General features: G+C 48.4%; 2 protein-coding genes across 3 annotated transcripts; one reads left to right on the top strand and one right to left on the bottom strand.

Annotated features, from left to right (window-relative positions):
* Positions 1 to 2,181: 2,181 nt before the first annotated feature.
* Positions 2,182 to 4,694, bottom strand: LOC143834362 (uncharacterized). Of its 2 annotated transcripts, none has more exons than XM_077331144.1 (2): positions 4,594 to 4,694; positions 2,182 to 3,901 (listed from the first exon to the last, which is right to left on the bottom strand). In XM_077331144.1, exon 2 carries the CDS (start codon positions 3,868 to 3,870, stop codon positions 2,761 to 2,763), a length of 1,110 nt encoding a protein of 369 aa, XP_077187259.1. In that variant the 5' UTR covers positions 3,871 to 3,901; positions 4,594 to 4,694; the 3' UTR covers positions 2,182 to 2,760. The 2 variants fall into 2 exon arrangements, with proteins under 2 accessions (XP_077187259.1, XP_077187258.1); XM_077331143.1 differs by having other exon boundaries at positions 4,574 to 4,692.
* Positions 4,695 to 7,456: 2,762 nt separating this feature from the next.
* Positions 7,457 to 13,878, top strand: LOC143834363 (uncharacterized). The gene is made up of 2 exons (XM_077331145.1): positions 7,457 to 7,580; positions 12,209 to 13,878. The coding sequence occupies exons 1-2, from the start codon at positions 7,559 to 7,561 to the stop codon at positions 13,270 to 13,272; spliced, it is 1,086 nt and encodes a 361-aa protein (XP_077187260.1). The 5' UTR covers positions 7,457 to 7,558; the 3' UTR covers positions 13,273 to 13,878.
* Positions 13,879 to 14,461: the final 583 nt, after the last annotated feature.

The following is a 14,461-nucleotide window of genomic DNA, read 5'->3' as shown; positions in this document are numbered from 1 at the left end:
ACTTGCTCTTCTCAATTCACCTCAGCAGCATGTGAGGAAATTAGGGGGGAGAGGGGCGTTAGCCTTTTTTATACCATAGTGATCAATGTTTTCATCAGACTGAAAGGACTGTCCCTCCGGCATGTCTAATTGCAAATCTCCAAGGATCAAGATGCTCTTTAAGTGAGAGGAGCAGGGGCGAGTTGAGAAGTTGGCAACCTGAGATCTGAATTTCCCACACAATGGTGAGCGGTGCAAAGGGACCTCTTGTGAAGCCTTAGGAGGCTTCCCAAAACAGTTAAGGTCTGACATAATATGTCTTAGGGATGGAAATTCCAGCCACAAGCAAGCAGAGCTCAAGGTTCTGTGGAACTTCTAGAGGTTTCCCACCAAAGAAACAAACAAGCAAGACTAAACTCAAAAGGGGGGGAAATGCTGAGTTCAGATGTCTTCATTGTTGGTGTAATTCATGCTTTATTGGTGAAATCCATGGAGCAGAGGACCATCAGAAGGTCCTAGCTACAAGGTCTGGATAGAAAACTCTGTCTGGGGCATTGATGCTCTGTCTTCTTGATAGTTGGGGGGTCCCAGTGGGAGAGCTTCCGGAGCTCTGGCCTCACTGGTGGACCTCCTGATGATGCCACCATTTGACATCGAGTGTTGGATTGGAAGGGCCATTGACCTGTTCCAACGTGGCTTCTCCTATAATTCTATGTACCCAAGTACCCGTTCGTGCAAACTGAGTCTCCACAAGACCTCAAGGTTAAGGGAAAACACAGCATGGTGGTCTTGCGGAGGCCCAGTTTGTGGGTCTTTAAGGTGCCACCAGGCTCAAACTCCATTCTGCTGCTTCAGACCAACCTGGCTAACCCTATGAATCTATCTGAATAGACCACATTGAGTCAAAGCAGTCTCTCTAAATGAAATCATTCCTAATAGCAAAGAGGCAGACTTCCCAGATTGTCACAAAGGACCCAAAATGGGTCTGCCCACACAGACACGTGATTTGGCCCAGATATTCCATGCTGTGATCCGACCCACATTAGATGCACTTTATGTGGGGCTGCCTTTGAAAACTGTACAAGATGCCGCAAGCCAGGCAAAAGTCACACGACCCAGATGCTGAAAGATTTGCACTGGCGACCCACCTGTTTCAGGGAACAATTCAAAAGGTGAATTCCTTTAGGGCCCTAAATGGCTTAAGCCAGGATCCTGAAAGGATACATATCCAGGCCCTGCTCTCTGTTTTGCGCCTTCAGATGAGAAGAATTACAACTTGTCCCCAGACTATAGAGAGCAGCTTCCCTTAAGGAAATTGATTCTTTGGAGGGTGGACTATATTTCTGTCCTCCCCAGACTCCATCCACAAATATCCAGGGGTCTGGATCTAGCAACTCTACCCCCTCATCCCCATCCCCAACCTGGCAACCCTGGTGACGAGAGATGAAGCAGCCAAGTTCGTATTTGTAGCTAAGTTCCTTCATGCTTTCCTTACTGAGGGCCATTCCGCACAGATTCATTGTAGCAGGAGTGTGGCAAATTGTAATCGCTGCTAAAATGCAGTTATGCACAATGTCGTAGACAATCTGCTACGCTCCTGAAACCGATCCGCAAAAAGCAGTTCGTTGTAGCGCTTCCAGGGAAATCCCCAAAAGTGGATTCAAGTGTGTTTCAGCTACCCATGGTTCTTCAAACTATTTGTCAGTTTGACAGAGAACTCTTCCAGTTCTCTGAAAGAGACCTCAGAACTTTCAAAGCAATCCCAAAATATCCTCCTCCACTTGTGAGTGCTTGGTTGGAGGAAAGTCGACTGAACTCAGGTATTCCTGCAGTGAGATCCCACCTTCCAGCAGACTCCTGTAGCCCTTTGGTCGATTGTATATTATGCTACTGTTCTCTTTTTTTAATGCCAATAAAGACTACTTGACTGGAATAAACTACCTGGATGTGGCACTGAGATGTTTAGAGAGGTTTGTGGAGGACATCAGCCTATTCAGGAGGGAGGAAACCAAGAATCCCAGGAGGATCTCTCTCAGATATCTGAGTAGCTCCGTTCCATGGTGGTGCTGAATATGATTCTGGGTGCTGGGTTTAAGCTCCCCTTGGGGCGCAGGAAACAGCCAAGGGAGAAAAGGGTCACTCTCCCCCACTGACATTTTCATCCTACCACCCTCAGAAGGAAAAAGGACAGCGAAGAACCCCTCAAATTTAAAAACAACTGGTCTTTATTGAGTTTGAAGAACATATCCCCTCAGCGTCCAACCATGAACTGGATCCCACCTCTAATGTGTTTTATACTATAAAGTATCCAATGTGAAAACCCCTCGATGGAAGCCATGGAGAAGTGGACCCGTATGTCATATAGCATATTCTTATCAACACAATAAAACAACATTTCCCCTGAAGTCTCAGGCAGCCCACCACCATTTCTAAAAAGCACAGTTAAAAAATTGGACTGTGTTGACTCAACAGAACAGAAAATGCATCCAGATACTGGTCTTATACATTCTGAGAGATGCCTACTGACTGATAAATCCATCTTTGACGATTGAGTCCTGTGACACCTTTCTGTCACCTGTCGGAATCACGTCTTTTGCTTTGGATTGACTCCAGCTTTGATCAACAGGCAAGTAGGTCATGGGCCAGAAGAAAGAAACGGGGAGAGGCACTGGGCACAATCTCGCTTGTAGAAAGCACAGCATTCATCAGGTAATCTTAAAGACAGGACCAGGCAGTCTACTGAATTGTACACATATGGCAAAATCCCATAGGTAAGTTGCCTCAAAGTTTCTCCTCAGCATGGATTTTCATATGATACTTCAGATGTACTTTCTGAGTGAACCTTCTCCCACACTTGGGGCATTCATGTGGCTTCTCTCCTGTGTGGATTTGTTCATGTCTTGAGAGGTTTGAACTGGAATTAAAACATTTCCCGCAATGTAAGCATATATATGATCTCTCATCTGTGTGAGACCTTTTATGCCTTGAAAGGTGGAAACTATTCCTAAAACATGTCCCACAATGTGAGCACTGATATGGCTTCTCTCCTGTGTGGGATCGAACATGTTTTGAAAGGCCGGATTGGGTGCTAAAAGAACTCTCACAATGTAAGCATGGGTATGGTTTCTCTCCTGTGTGAGATCGCTTATGCTCTGAAAGTCTGAATTTGGTCCTAAAACATGACCCACAATTTGAGCATTGATATGGCTTCTCTCCTGTGTGGGATCGAACATGTTTTGAAAGGCCGGAATGGGTACTAAAAGAACTCTCACAATGTAAGCATGTGTAGGGCTTCTCTCCAGTGTGGGATCGCTTGTGTGCTGAAAGCCTAGATCTAGTCCTAAAACATGTCCCACAATATGAGCATTGATATGGCTTCTCTCCTGTGTGGGATCGAATATGCGTTGAAAGGCAGGAACGGGTAATAAAAGAATTCCCGCAATCTATGCAAGTATATGGCTTCTCTCCCGTGTGAGTTCGTCCATGCCTTGAAAGTCCAGAATTCGTACTAAAACATTTCCCACAATAGGAGCATGTGTATGGCTTCTCCCCTGAGTGGAAACTTTTATGCTCTGAAAGCCTAGAACGGGTGTTAAAACATTTACTGCAATAGGAGCATTGATATGGTTTCTCTCCTGTGTGGGATCGAATATGTGTTGAAAGCGTGTAACGGGTACTAAAAGAATTCCCGCAATCTAAGCAAGTATATGGCTTCTCTCCCTTATGGGTTTGTTCATGCCTTGAAAGTCCGTAATTCGTACCAAAATATTTCCCACAATGTGAGCATTTGTATGGCTTCTCTCCTTTGTGGAAAGGTCTGTGTCTTGAAAGGGATGAACGCAAATTTCCACCGCTGTCTGGACATATGGAAGTTTTCTTCTTGTAGAGCATCGATATGGGACGAGCTCAGGTCAGGGTTTTTCTGCAGAAACAAAATCATCTTCACAAGTCTGGCATTTAAAAACACGAAAAAGGCTGGTGTGTTAAGTTTTAAAGACCTGAGATAAGAAGGCAGGTCCTCTCTCGGATTAAAAATGGGTCGGATGGCAGGAAGCAGAGAGGAGCTCTAAACCAAAGCGGGATATCTCCAGATGTCCATGGACTACAATTACCATGACCCCATGCCAATTTGCAGTGCTGGCAAGGGCTCATGGTAATTGTAGTCCATAGACATTTGAAGAACCACCCCTGCCTTCCAGAAACAACAGGGGCAGGGACTTGATGAAAGCATCTGGCTTGCGATCATTGGAAACGGGATAGAGATGTGAACCGATTCAGCAAGGAAATGGGATAGAGATGTGAACTGATTCAATCAAATTTCATTCACTTTCTTCCATGTGCTGCTCTTAATCAGTGTTGAATTGGTCTGTGGACACCAGCTCCACCGCAAATGAACTTTGTCCTCTCTCAGCAGTCTACCCGGTGGAGCATTCTTGTTTCAGAGGAGGAGTCTTAGCTGCTGTGGCCTCACTGCTTTTCCTTCCCCTCTTTTTGCCTTTGCCTCCCTCCTCCCCACAGGCCTCCTTCTGGGCCCCTCTAGCTATCCCCTCCCCCATTGCACTGAATGGAGTGGTCTTCTCCTTCCTGTTCTCACCTGTTCTTGGAGATGCTCACCTGGCCTTTCTCCTGGGACAAGCAAGGCAGCCTCACCTCCCAACAAAGGGCAAAGACAATCTCCTGGAGAAAGAGGAAACAGGTGAACTGAGAAGGCCACACCCCTTACTAGGAATGAGGAGGCTGGGCATTTAACCCTTTGCAGCCTCTTCCACAAAGGTGAAGAACAAGCAAGGAGAAGCCAAACAGTACAGGTCATATGGGGGAGAAACCGTCTGAGAGCTAGCACGGTGTAGTGGTTAAGAGGGGTGACCTCTAATCTGGAGAGCCAGGTTTGATCCCCCTACTCCGCCACCATGCTCAGCCAGCTGGGAGGCCCCGGGCACCTTTAGGTAGTGAAAAGTAGAGCATATAGAATAGATATAGAACAATTCCACAGGGCCTGCAAAAGGGAGCTCTTCTGCCAGGTTTTTGGTTCAGGTCCTTTAGCTCCATCTTCTTCCACTGGGCCGCTGAGCCTCCCCTCCTATGAAGCTGAAGCTAATGCCTGTTCTGATCATTCACGGGCCCACCAACAAGTTCCAGTTACGAATTATTGTCTTCCATTATTGTCCCATTGTTACACTACTGTTCCACTGTTCCCTGTTTAATGATTTATGACTTCTCTGTACTGTTACTGTTCCTGTACCATGTATACCACCCTGAGCCTTCAGGGAGGGCAGTATATTAATTAATAAACAAACAAATAAACAAATAAACAAATAAACAAACAAACAAACAAACAAATTAACAAATGCCAACTCTTCTTCTAAATCTTCTAAAGAGATACGCCTGGTCTTGACCCAAGACAGGACCTTTTCGGTCTTGCCCCTGACCTGGTGGAATGAGCTCCCGGGAGAACTGAGGGCCCCAACGGAGCTATCAAAGTTCCGCAGAGCTTGTAAAATGGAGATCTTCCGCCAGGTCTTCAGTTGAGGTCAGGTTCGTTAAGATCAATGGCCCCCCTCAGGCGACACTATTCCAGCTAACAAACTCCTTCGTGGGGAGGTTGGAGATTTTTTTTTATTTTCTACCATCTTGTGATTGTGGCTTTTAAAGTTTTGGGGGTTTAATGGGGCTTTTGTGGGGTACTATTATGTAATCCGTCTCGAATCCAAGGCAGAAGGCAAGACTATAAATGTAAATAAATAATGCCTCTTACTGCTTCTTTTTAAATGGAGTGGTGCAGAAAAAGCAATAAATCACATTCAGTAACACTCAAATTGCTTTGAGGTAGTAGCCGTTTTCAAAATATCTTCCTCTGAACTGACGTTTAAAATCAATATTTGCATCTATAAAGTTTCCTTCTTAGGCAAATACCTTAATCTGAAGTTCAGAGAGCATTTATTGCCTCAGGTAATTTTCCATCTGAGGTGACTAAGAAGTGATATAACTATTTTCATATCAGAGGCTAGATAATCACCTAACAGGAATGCTGATTCTATTAATGTAGGCAGAATATAGAATCATAGAATCATAGAGTTGGAAGGGGCCATACAGGCCATCTAGTCATAGAATCATAGAATCATAGAGTTGGAAGGGGCCATACAGGCCATCTAGTCATAGAATCATAGAATCATAGAGTTGGAAGGGGCCATACAGGCCATCTAGTCATAGAATCATAGAATCATAGAGTTGGAAGGGCCATACAGGCCATCTAGTCCAACCCCCTGCTCAACGCAGGATCAGCCCTAAGCATCCTAAAGCATCCAAGAAAAGTGTGCCTCCAACCTTTGCTTGAAGACTGCCAGTGAGTGGGTGGGCAGGAAGGGATGTGCCAGGGTTTGTCTCTTGTGGCCTTTCCTTGCATCCCCGGGGAATTGCTAATTACTACTGTGGGATGGTAGGTGACTCTCCTCCGGGCCAGGCTGAATTCTGGAAATATTTGGTGGGGGGATCATTTGGACATGAAATTGGGGTCACTGTGGGTGGTCAGGTAGCTGTCATTGTCCTGCATTGTGCTTTACCAAGTGCAGATTTAGCCTGTGCTTCTCATTGTATTCCTCAGTTCCTTCTTTGTACTCCATTGCTCATAGAACCGAGTTTGAACCTTGCTCTTATGGATTGGAGCTGTGCTGGAAACAGTAAGAAATCTGCAAAGGACCTGGTCACACCTAACTCCTCATTGAAGAGTGCCAGCTTGGTGTAGTGTTTAGGAGCATGGACTTCTAATCTGGGGAGCTTGATTCCCCACTCCTCCTTCATATGCAGCCAGCTGGGGGAACTTGGGCTTGCCACAGCACTGATAAAGCTGTTCTGACTATTTAGTAATCTCAGGGCTCTCTCAGCCTCACCCACCTCACAGGGTGCCTGTTGTGGGGAGAGGAAAGGGAAGGCGACTGTAAGTCGCTTTGAGACTCCATCGGGTAGAGAAAAGCGGCATAGAAGAACCAACTCTTCTTCAGTAATCTCAGGGCTCTCTCAGCCTCACCTCCCTCACAGGGTGTCTGTTGTGGGGAGAGGGAAGGGAAGGGGACTTTAAGCTGCTTTGAGACTCCTTCGAGTAGAGAAAAGCGGCATATAAAAAAGAAATCTTCCTCTTTTTCTTCATTGGAAAATCCATACCGGCAACATTGCTGGTGCCTTGGCCAAAATGTTTTGAGGCAGACACCCTGTGAAGCAGGTGGCGCAGAGAGAGCCCTGACAGAACTCCTCTGTGAGAACAGCTCTAACAAGACTGTGACTAGGTCAACCAGCTGGCTACATGTGGAGGAGGAGCAGGGAATCAAACCTGGCTCTGAAGATTTAGAGGCAACCAGCTTACCCACTGCACCATATTGGCTCTCAGGTCCCCCCCGCCCCTTGGCTTCTCCTTGCATCATGTTCTTCAGCTTGGTGGGAGAGGCTGCAAAGGGTTAAAGGCTCAGCCCCCTCATTCCTAGAAAGGGGGCGTGGCCTGCTTAGTTCCCCTGCTTCCTTCTTTCTTCTCCTTGTCATTTTTTGGGGAAGGGGAGGCTGCCCTTGCTTCAGTCCCAGGAGAAAGGCCATGCCAGAGACGCCAGGAACAGGTGAGTGCCAAGGGGGGGAGAAGAAGACCCCTCCGCTCAGGTCAAGGGGGGAGGGAATGGCTAGAGGGGCCAAGAAGGAGGCCTGTGGGGAGGAGGGGGGCCAGAAAGAGAAGGAGAGGCAGCGAGGAAGGGCAGGTAAAGCTCCTCCTCCTCGGGGAAAGATGGTCAGCTGGGTAGACTGCAGAGAGAGGTCAGGTTTCATTGGCAGTGGAGCTAGTCTCCACTGGCCAGTTCAAAACTGCGCAATCTAGCCAAGTATCCCATTTCCAAGCCAGGTGTTTTCATGAAGGTAAGTCCCTGCCCCAGGGGTGGCCAAACTGCAGCTCTCCAGATGTCCATAGACTACGATTCTCATGAGCCACTGCCAAGGGGGCTCATGGGAATTGTAGTCCACGGGCATCTCGAGAGCCACAGGTTGGCCACTCCTGTCTAAGGCAAGCGCAGCTCTTTAGATGTCCATGCACTACAGGTGATCCTGCGTTGAGCAGGGGGTTGGACTAGATGACCTGTATGGCCCCTTCCAACTCTATGTCAAACCACCCCGTATTGAGTCTGCCATGAAAACGCTGGAGGGCGTCACCCCAAGGGTCAGACATGTCTCGGTGCTTGCACAGGGGACACCTTTACCTTTTTATATACAATCTGCACGCACACAAAAGCTTACACCCAGAATCAAAGTGTGTTGGTCTTAAAGGTGTTATGTGTGGTGGAACCCCTCTTTGCTGGACCAGCCCACCGTGCCCAACAACCAGCAGCGTTCTCTCATCAGTCTAGGCTTTACGCTAAGCCAGACACCATGTCCCCAGGTCAAGCTTGCCCAGACCCCCATTTCCTTTTCCGTGATTCCCAAAGCCACTGGTCTGACATGAGGCTGCAAGCTGCGACGCATCCTGCATTCCTTCCTCCCCCCCCCCCTCCATTGTACTGCTAAATCTGAATCTTTTTCGGGCTCCCTGCCCAACCTCTGTCTTCACACATGTAAATCACTTGGGTCCATCTGCCAGGGGAAATCCTTTCCTCCACTCCAGAAACCAGTTTCTAGAAGCCCCTGGATCCTTCCCTTTTGTGACCCAATGGTTTCTTTTCATCAGAACCATTAAGGGCCATCCAGAGCCCATCAAGCCCCATCCCCCTTATTGTCTCAAGCCAGCGACAGCCCACCTTGGAACAGGTTCAAGCACAATCACTTCTCAAACAGGGCATAAAACACCCTGCCTTGGCAAGCCAAATTGCCTCTCTGGACGCTGAGGCCCTCCAGATTGTCCTTCGCTTCTCGGCCTTGCTCTGCCTCCCCACCTTCTTCAGGATCGGTAAATATCTCCTTCCCTTGACCCACTTCCCCGAAATCTATTCATTCCTTCTTTCATTTCCCCATTCCAGATAGCCTGTTAGTATGCCTGATATAGGTTTTTCTGGGTCTGTTTTTATCTTCCTTTAAAATGAAGTCTGCTTATTGTTTTATTTTATTATCTGCTGTCGATTCCGGACGGAGACGGGGCTGCATGGGTGTGTTGTGCGTGTTGTGGTAGTGTGTCTGGGCAGGAGAACTTTGTGTGATTGGAGAACTTTGTGGCGTGGACAGGCAATCTGGAGGCTTCGAAGGTTGTACGTCATCGGGAGGGCTAAAGGAGGTGGGAGATGTGCAGGCACTTTTTTTGGGGAGAGGAGATGGTGGGGAAGGGTGTTAGCTGGAGGGGCGTTGCAGGGCAGGGCTAGAGTGTGGGGTAAGGGGGTATTTCTGGAGACAGTTGCAGCAGAGGGTGCCTGGAGGACGGGGGGGAGGGGGGAGGCACACATCCGCTGTGGTCTTTGGAGTCTTTGCATACTTTGCCTTAGACCCCTGACGGAGCTGGAAGGTGCCTGGTAAGTGCGTTCCCAGGAAGCGGCCATTGTGTGGCATACTGTTCCATGGGCCGCTACATGATGCGTTTGGAGGGTCAAGGGGGCCGCCCGTCATCTCTGCAGCTGTCCCAGGGCCCATCCGCCGCCACCCCAAACATTAACGCGCCTGTAAGACAGACCTGTGTCCACCTGCCGCTCACCTTCACCTGGCCTTGCTGCCCTCATGCTCCCTGAAAGTCGTCTTCATGCTGCCCATAGTCGGAGCCAGCCACGGGGCCCGGTGGGAGGGGAGGAACTCCCCCCACCTCGGTCCCTTCCCCCCTCTGGCTACATCTCCCCCCAGGACGCAGCAGCTGGATACCTACCTGCTCAGCTTTCTTGCCCCATGTCCCCGCCACCCCAAGAGCCGCGGTGAGGGCTGGGTTGACCACAGTGGGGCTTTCGTGGGCAGTGGGGACGTAGCAGTGCCCAGTCTTTTCTCCCTCCCCCAGAGCCCCAATGAGGGGCACATGGGCAGCACCAGGGCTTTCAGGACCGGGGGGGGGGGGAAGCAGCCGTGGGCAACCTCTCCTCCAGGGGAGAGGTCCTGAAGGGGCATGTGGCCAGAAGTGGGTAGGGGCTGAGATGGTGGAGTTTCTCCCCCTCCCCCCGAGCCCCGTGGCTGTCTCCGGCAATGGGCAGGAGGCCGTGAGGGTGCCAAGGCCTGGTGAGGGTGGGCGGTGCATGGCTGCAGCTCCTCCTTAGAAGCAAGTTGATGTTTTGGCGGGGGGTGGCCAAGCACTGGGCCAGCGGTGGAGATGACAAGTGGTCCCCTCGATCCTCAGAACATGGCAGGCAGTGGCCCCTGGGAGTGCACTCGCCAGGCACCTGCCAGCTCCGTCAGCGATCTGAGGTAAAGTGAGCAAAATTGTTGGACCTGACAGTTAGGAGCAGGTGATGCAGCCTGATTGGGTGGCCATTGGGTGGCCAGCCACTCACCTGGCAGGACGACAGAGGCAGGAGCATTCCTTGGCCCTTAAATTGTGAGGCCCAAAAGGTAATTAGGCCTTTTATTATAGGGACAGACAGACAGACTGTCTCTACCTGAAGGATCATAGAATAACAGTGTTGGAAGGTACTTCCTGGGTCATCTAGTCTAGCGATCCCCAAGCTGTGGGCCGCGGACCATATGTGGTCCGTCGACTAATTGGAGGTGGGCCGCAAAGGACGCCTTCTCCCCCCCCCCACCGGCCCTTTATTTCATCCCTCCCCCCGGCCCTTTACAACACACTTCGGGTGTCCTTGTCTCCCATCACTCCCAGATGGGACTATCTCGTTGCAGAGAAACAAGCTCAGGGTTCCCATTGATTTGTCATTGTCATGAGTTAAAATGTCCATGAAAATAAAATGTTCCTTATGTTCATTGTTGTGGCGTGTCTGTATCTTATTTTGAAGGGATGTTTAAACATTACCAGAGCGATCAGAGAGCGTCAGGGCAGTGGTTGAGAGTAGAGGAGTCCCCACCGGGCCTCAGTAAAATTGTCAAGCGTTGAGTGGTCCCCGGTGATAAAAAGGTTGGGGACCACTGATTTCTAGTCCAACCCCCTGCACTATGCAGGACATTCACAACCCTCTCGCTCATCCACTGTCACCTGCCACCCCCTTGAACCTTCACAGAATCAGCCTCTCTGTCAGATGGCTCTCCAGCCTCTGTTTAAAAATTCCCAAAAAAGGAGAACACACCACCTCCCGAGGAAGCTTGTTCCACTGAGGAATCGCTCTGACTGTCAGGAACTTCTTCCGGATGTTTAGATGGAATTTCTTTTGAATTAATTTCCTCCCATTGGTTCTGGTCTGTCCCTCTGGGGCAAGAGAGAACAACTCTGCTCCATCCTCTATATGGCAGCCTTTTAAATACTTGAAGATGGTTATCAGATCCCCTCTCAGTCGTCTTCTCTCCAGGCTAAACAGACCAAGCTCCCCCAACCTTTCCTCATACGTCTTGGTCTCCAAACCCCTCACCATCTTTGTTGCCCTCCTCTGGACACGCTCCAGTTCGTCTACATCCCTCTTCAACTGGGGTGCCCAAAACTGAACACAGGACTCCAAGTGTAAAGCAGTATCATCACCTCCCGTGATCTGGACACGATACTCTGTTGTATACAGCCCAAAATCCCATTTGCCTTTTTAGTCACTGAGTCACACTGCTGACTCATGTTCAATGTATGGTCTACTAAGACTCCTAGATCTTTTTCGCATATGCTACTGCCAAGACAAGTCTCCCCCATCCTATATTAATGTATTTGGTTTTTCCTACCTAAATGCAGAACTTTACATTTGTCCCTTTTGAACTTAATTTTATTCAGTTTAGCCCACTTCTCGAGCCTATCAAGTAACTTACATTCATCTTCCCTTTCCTCTCCCCACAACAGACACCCTGTGAAGTGAGAGAGCCCTGAGATTCCTGCTCAGTCAGAACAGCTTTATCAGTGCTGTGGCAAGCCCAAGGTCACCCAGCTGGCTGCATGTGGGGGAGAGTGGAATCAAACCCGGCTCGCCAGATTAGAAGTCCGCACTCCTAACCACTACACCAAGCTGGCTGTCTTTTATAAATAAATAAAGTCCATGGATATCATCTTTAAGAGCTCTTACTATGGCTATATTTCCATATAATTTTTTTCCACAAGGTGACAGATAAAGCTACACAACTGAAATTGCAAAGAATAGAAATATGGGTGGTATCTTCTTCCCTCCATGTGAAGCCAGGTTGATTAAACTTGCTTCTTGTTCCTTTATTTTTCTTGAAGGAGCTGCTGTACAAGGAAGTATGGGAGAGAAGGCGATTTTTGAGTTGGGGGAGTCTGAGAAAAGTGGTCCCATTGGATCCTCTCTAGTAGAACAATGGATGAGTTTCTTGACTACTGACCTGCAAAAATCAAGTCAGCAAGGACTAGAAAAGTGTGTCCAACTTGTTCCAGCGAAAAGAGATGCTGACCAAGGTTTAGATGAAGAAACCTTCTGTTTGAGAAGAACACCAGACACCGAATATAGTGAAAAGTTGGTACCGAATTCTAGCATTCTCAAGAGCGTGCCAGTCCAGAGAAAGAGGAAAGCTTCTACATCCTCGGACAGTGGCAGAAATTCGAGTTCATCCCTTCCAAGATGCAAGGCAGAATTCCACACAGGAAAGAAGTTGTACAAATGCTCATATTGTGGGAAATGCCTTACTACGCATCATGGACTTTCAACGCATGAACGAATCCACACAGGAGAGAAACCATATCAATGCTCATATTGTTGGATATATTTTAGGGACAGTTCCAACCTTTCAAAGCATAAGCGATCCCACACAGGGGAAAAGCCATACAAATGCTCATTCTGTGGGAAATATTTTAGGAGGAGTTCCCACCTTTCAAAGCATAAACGATCCCACACAGGAGAGAAGCCATACAAATGCTCATACTGTAGGAAGTGGTTTAGTTCCAGTTCCAACCTTACAGAGCATAAACGAACTCACACAGGAGAGAAGCCATACAAATGCTCGTATTGTAGGAAATGCTTTAGTTCCAGTTCAAGCTTATCAAGGCATGCACGAATCCACACAGGAGAGAAGCCATACAAATGCTCATACTGTAGGAAATATTTTAGATCCCATTCCAACCTCACACAGCATAAACGAGCTCACACAGGAGAGAAGCCATACAAATGCTGGTATTGTAGGAAATGTTTCAGTTCCGGTTCGAGCTTATCAACGCATGAACGAATCCACACAGGAGAGAAGCCACATGAATGCTCCACGTGTGGGAGAAGGTTCACTCAGAGAATAAATCTGAAGTCTCATACGAAAATCCATGCTAAGAAAAAACCCTGAGGAAAGTTCCCTATGGGATTTTGCCACAGGTGTACAATTTAGTAGATTGCCTGGTCCCATCTTTAAGATTACCTGATGAATGCTGCGTTTGCCACAAGTGAGATTGTGCCCAGTGCCTCTCCCTATTTCTTTCTTTTGTCCTGTAATCTATTGCCTGTACACCAATGCTGGAGTCTTAATCTTAAAGCAAAAGTTGTGATTCGCACAGATGACAGGTGCATTTTCTGTTCTGTTGGGTCAACACAGTCCAATTTCTAACTGCGCTTTTTAGAAAAGGTGGTGGGCGGCCTGAGACTTAAGAAACGTTGTTCTATCTTCTTAATAAGAATATGCACAGGGTTGGCCAAACGGTGGCTCTCCAGATGTCCATGGACTACAATTCCCACAAGCCTTTGCCAGCTGGCAAAGGCTTGTGGGAATTGTAGTCCACGGACATCTGGAGAGCTACAGTTTGGCCACTTCCTGATGCCTTCCACTTAGGGGTTCTCATACTGCATGATTTATGCTGTAAAACATAATGGAGGTGGGTTCCAGTTTAGGGTTGAATGCTGAGCAGAACCTGTTCCTCAAGCTCAATAAAGACCTGTTGGTTTTAAATGGTTTCAATTCAGAGAGGTTGTTTGCTGTCCTTTTTCCTTCTGAATATGAAAATACCGAAGGGGAAGAGTGATCTTTTTCTCGTTCAGCTGCTTAAACGCAGTGCCCAGAACCACAAGGGAACAGACCCGTTCAGGTCTCCGAGAGAGATCCTCCTGGAATTCTTTGGTTTCCCCCATCCTGGGTAAGTTGAATCACACCACTGAGAGGTCAGCTGTGATCTTGCAGTCAAGAACAGGGAGCTCAGGCCCGACTCATTTTTAAAAAGCACATGACGAATATCCTACTGGGGGCATCGGAAATGTGTACTTAGCATAGGCCCATTATGCACGGCTGCCGAAACGGCGATTTCGGGTCACATGGAAAACATGGAGGGGGAAGACGCGACGCACACTGGTTATGCACGGGGCGGGACGCGACGGTGGCAAAACCCAAAGTAACCGATTATGCACGTGGCGATCCTGTGTTTCGAAGCTGCAGCCGGTTGCAGCCGGCACCGTGCGTTGTCGGTGATTTTAGTCGCCGCCATTCCACCCCGAATGTGCGCTAAAATCCCCGTGCATAATGGGTCATAGTGAAGTTAGGAAGTTCG

Source organism: Paroedura picta, chromosome 3 (assembly GCF_049243985.1).
Source record: "Paroedura picta isolate Pp20150507F chromosome 3, Ppicta_v3.0, whole genome shotgun sequence".
NCBI lineage: Eukaryota > Metazoa > Chordata > Lepidosauria > Squamata > Gekkonidae > Paroedura > Paroedura picta.
This window is presented reverse-complemented; position numbering and strand designations above follow the sequence as displayed.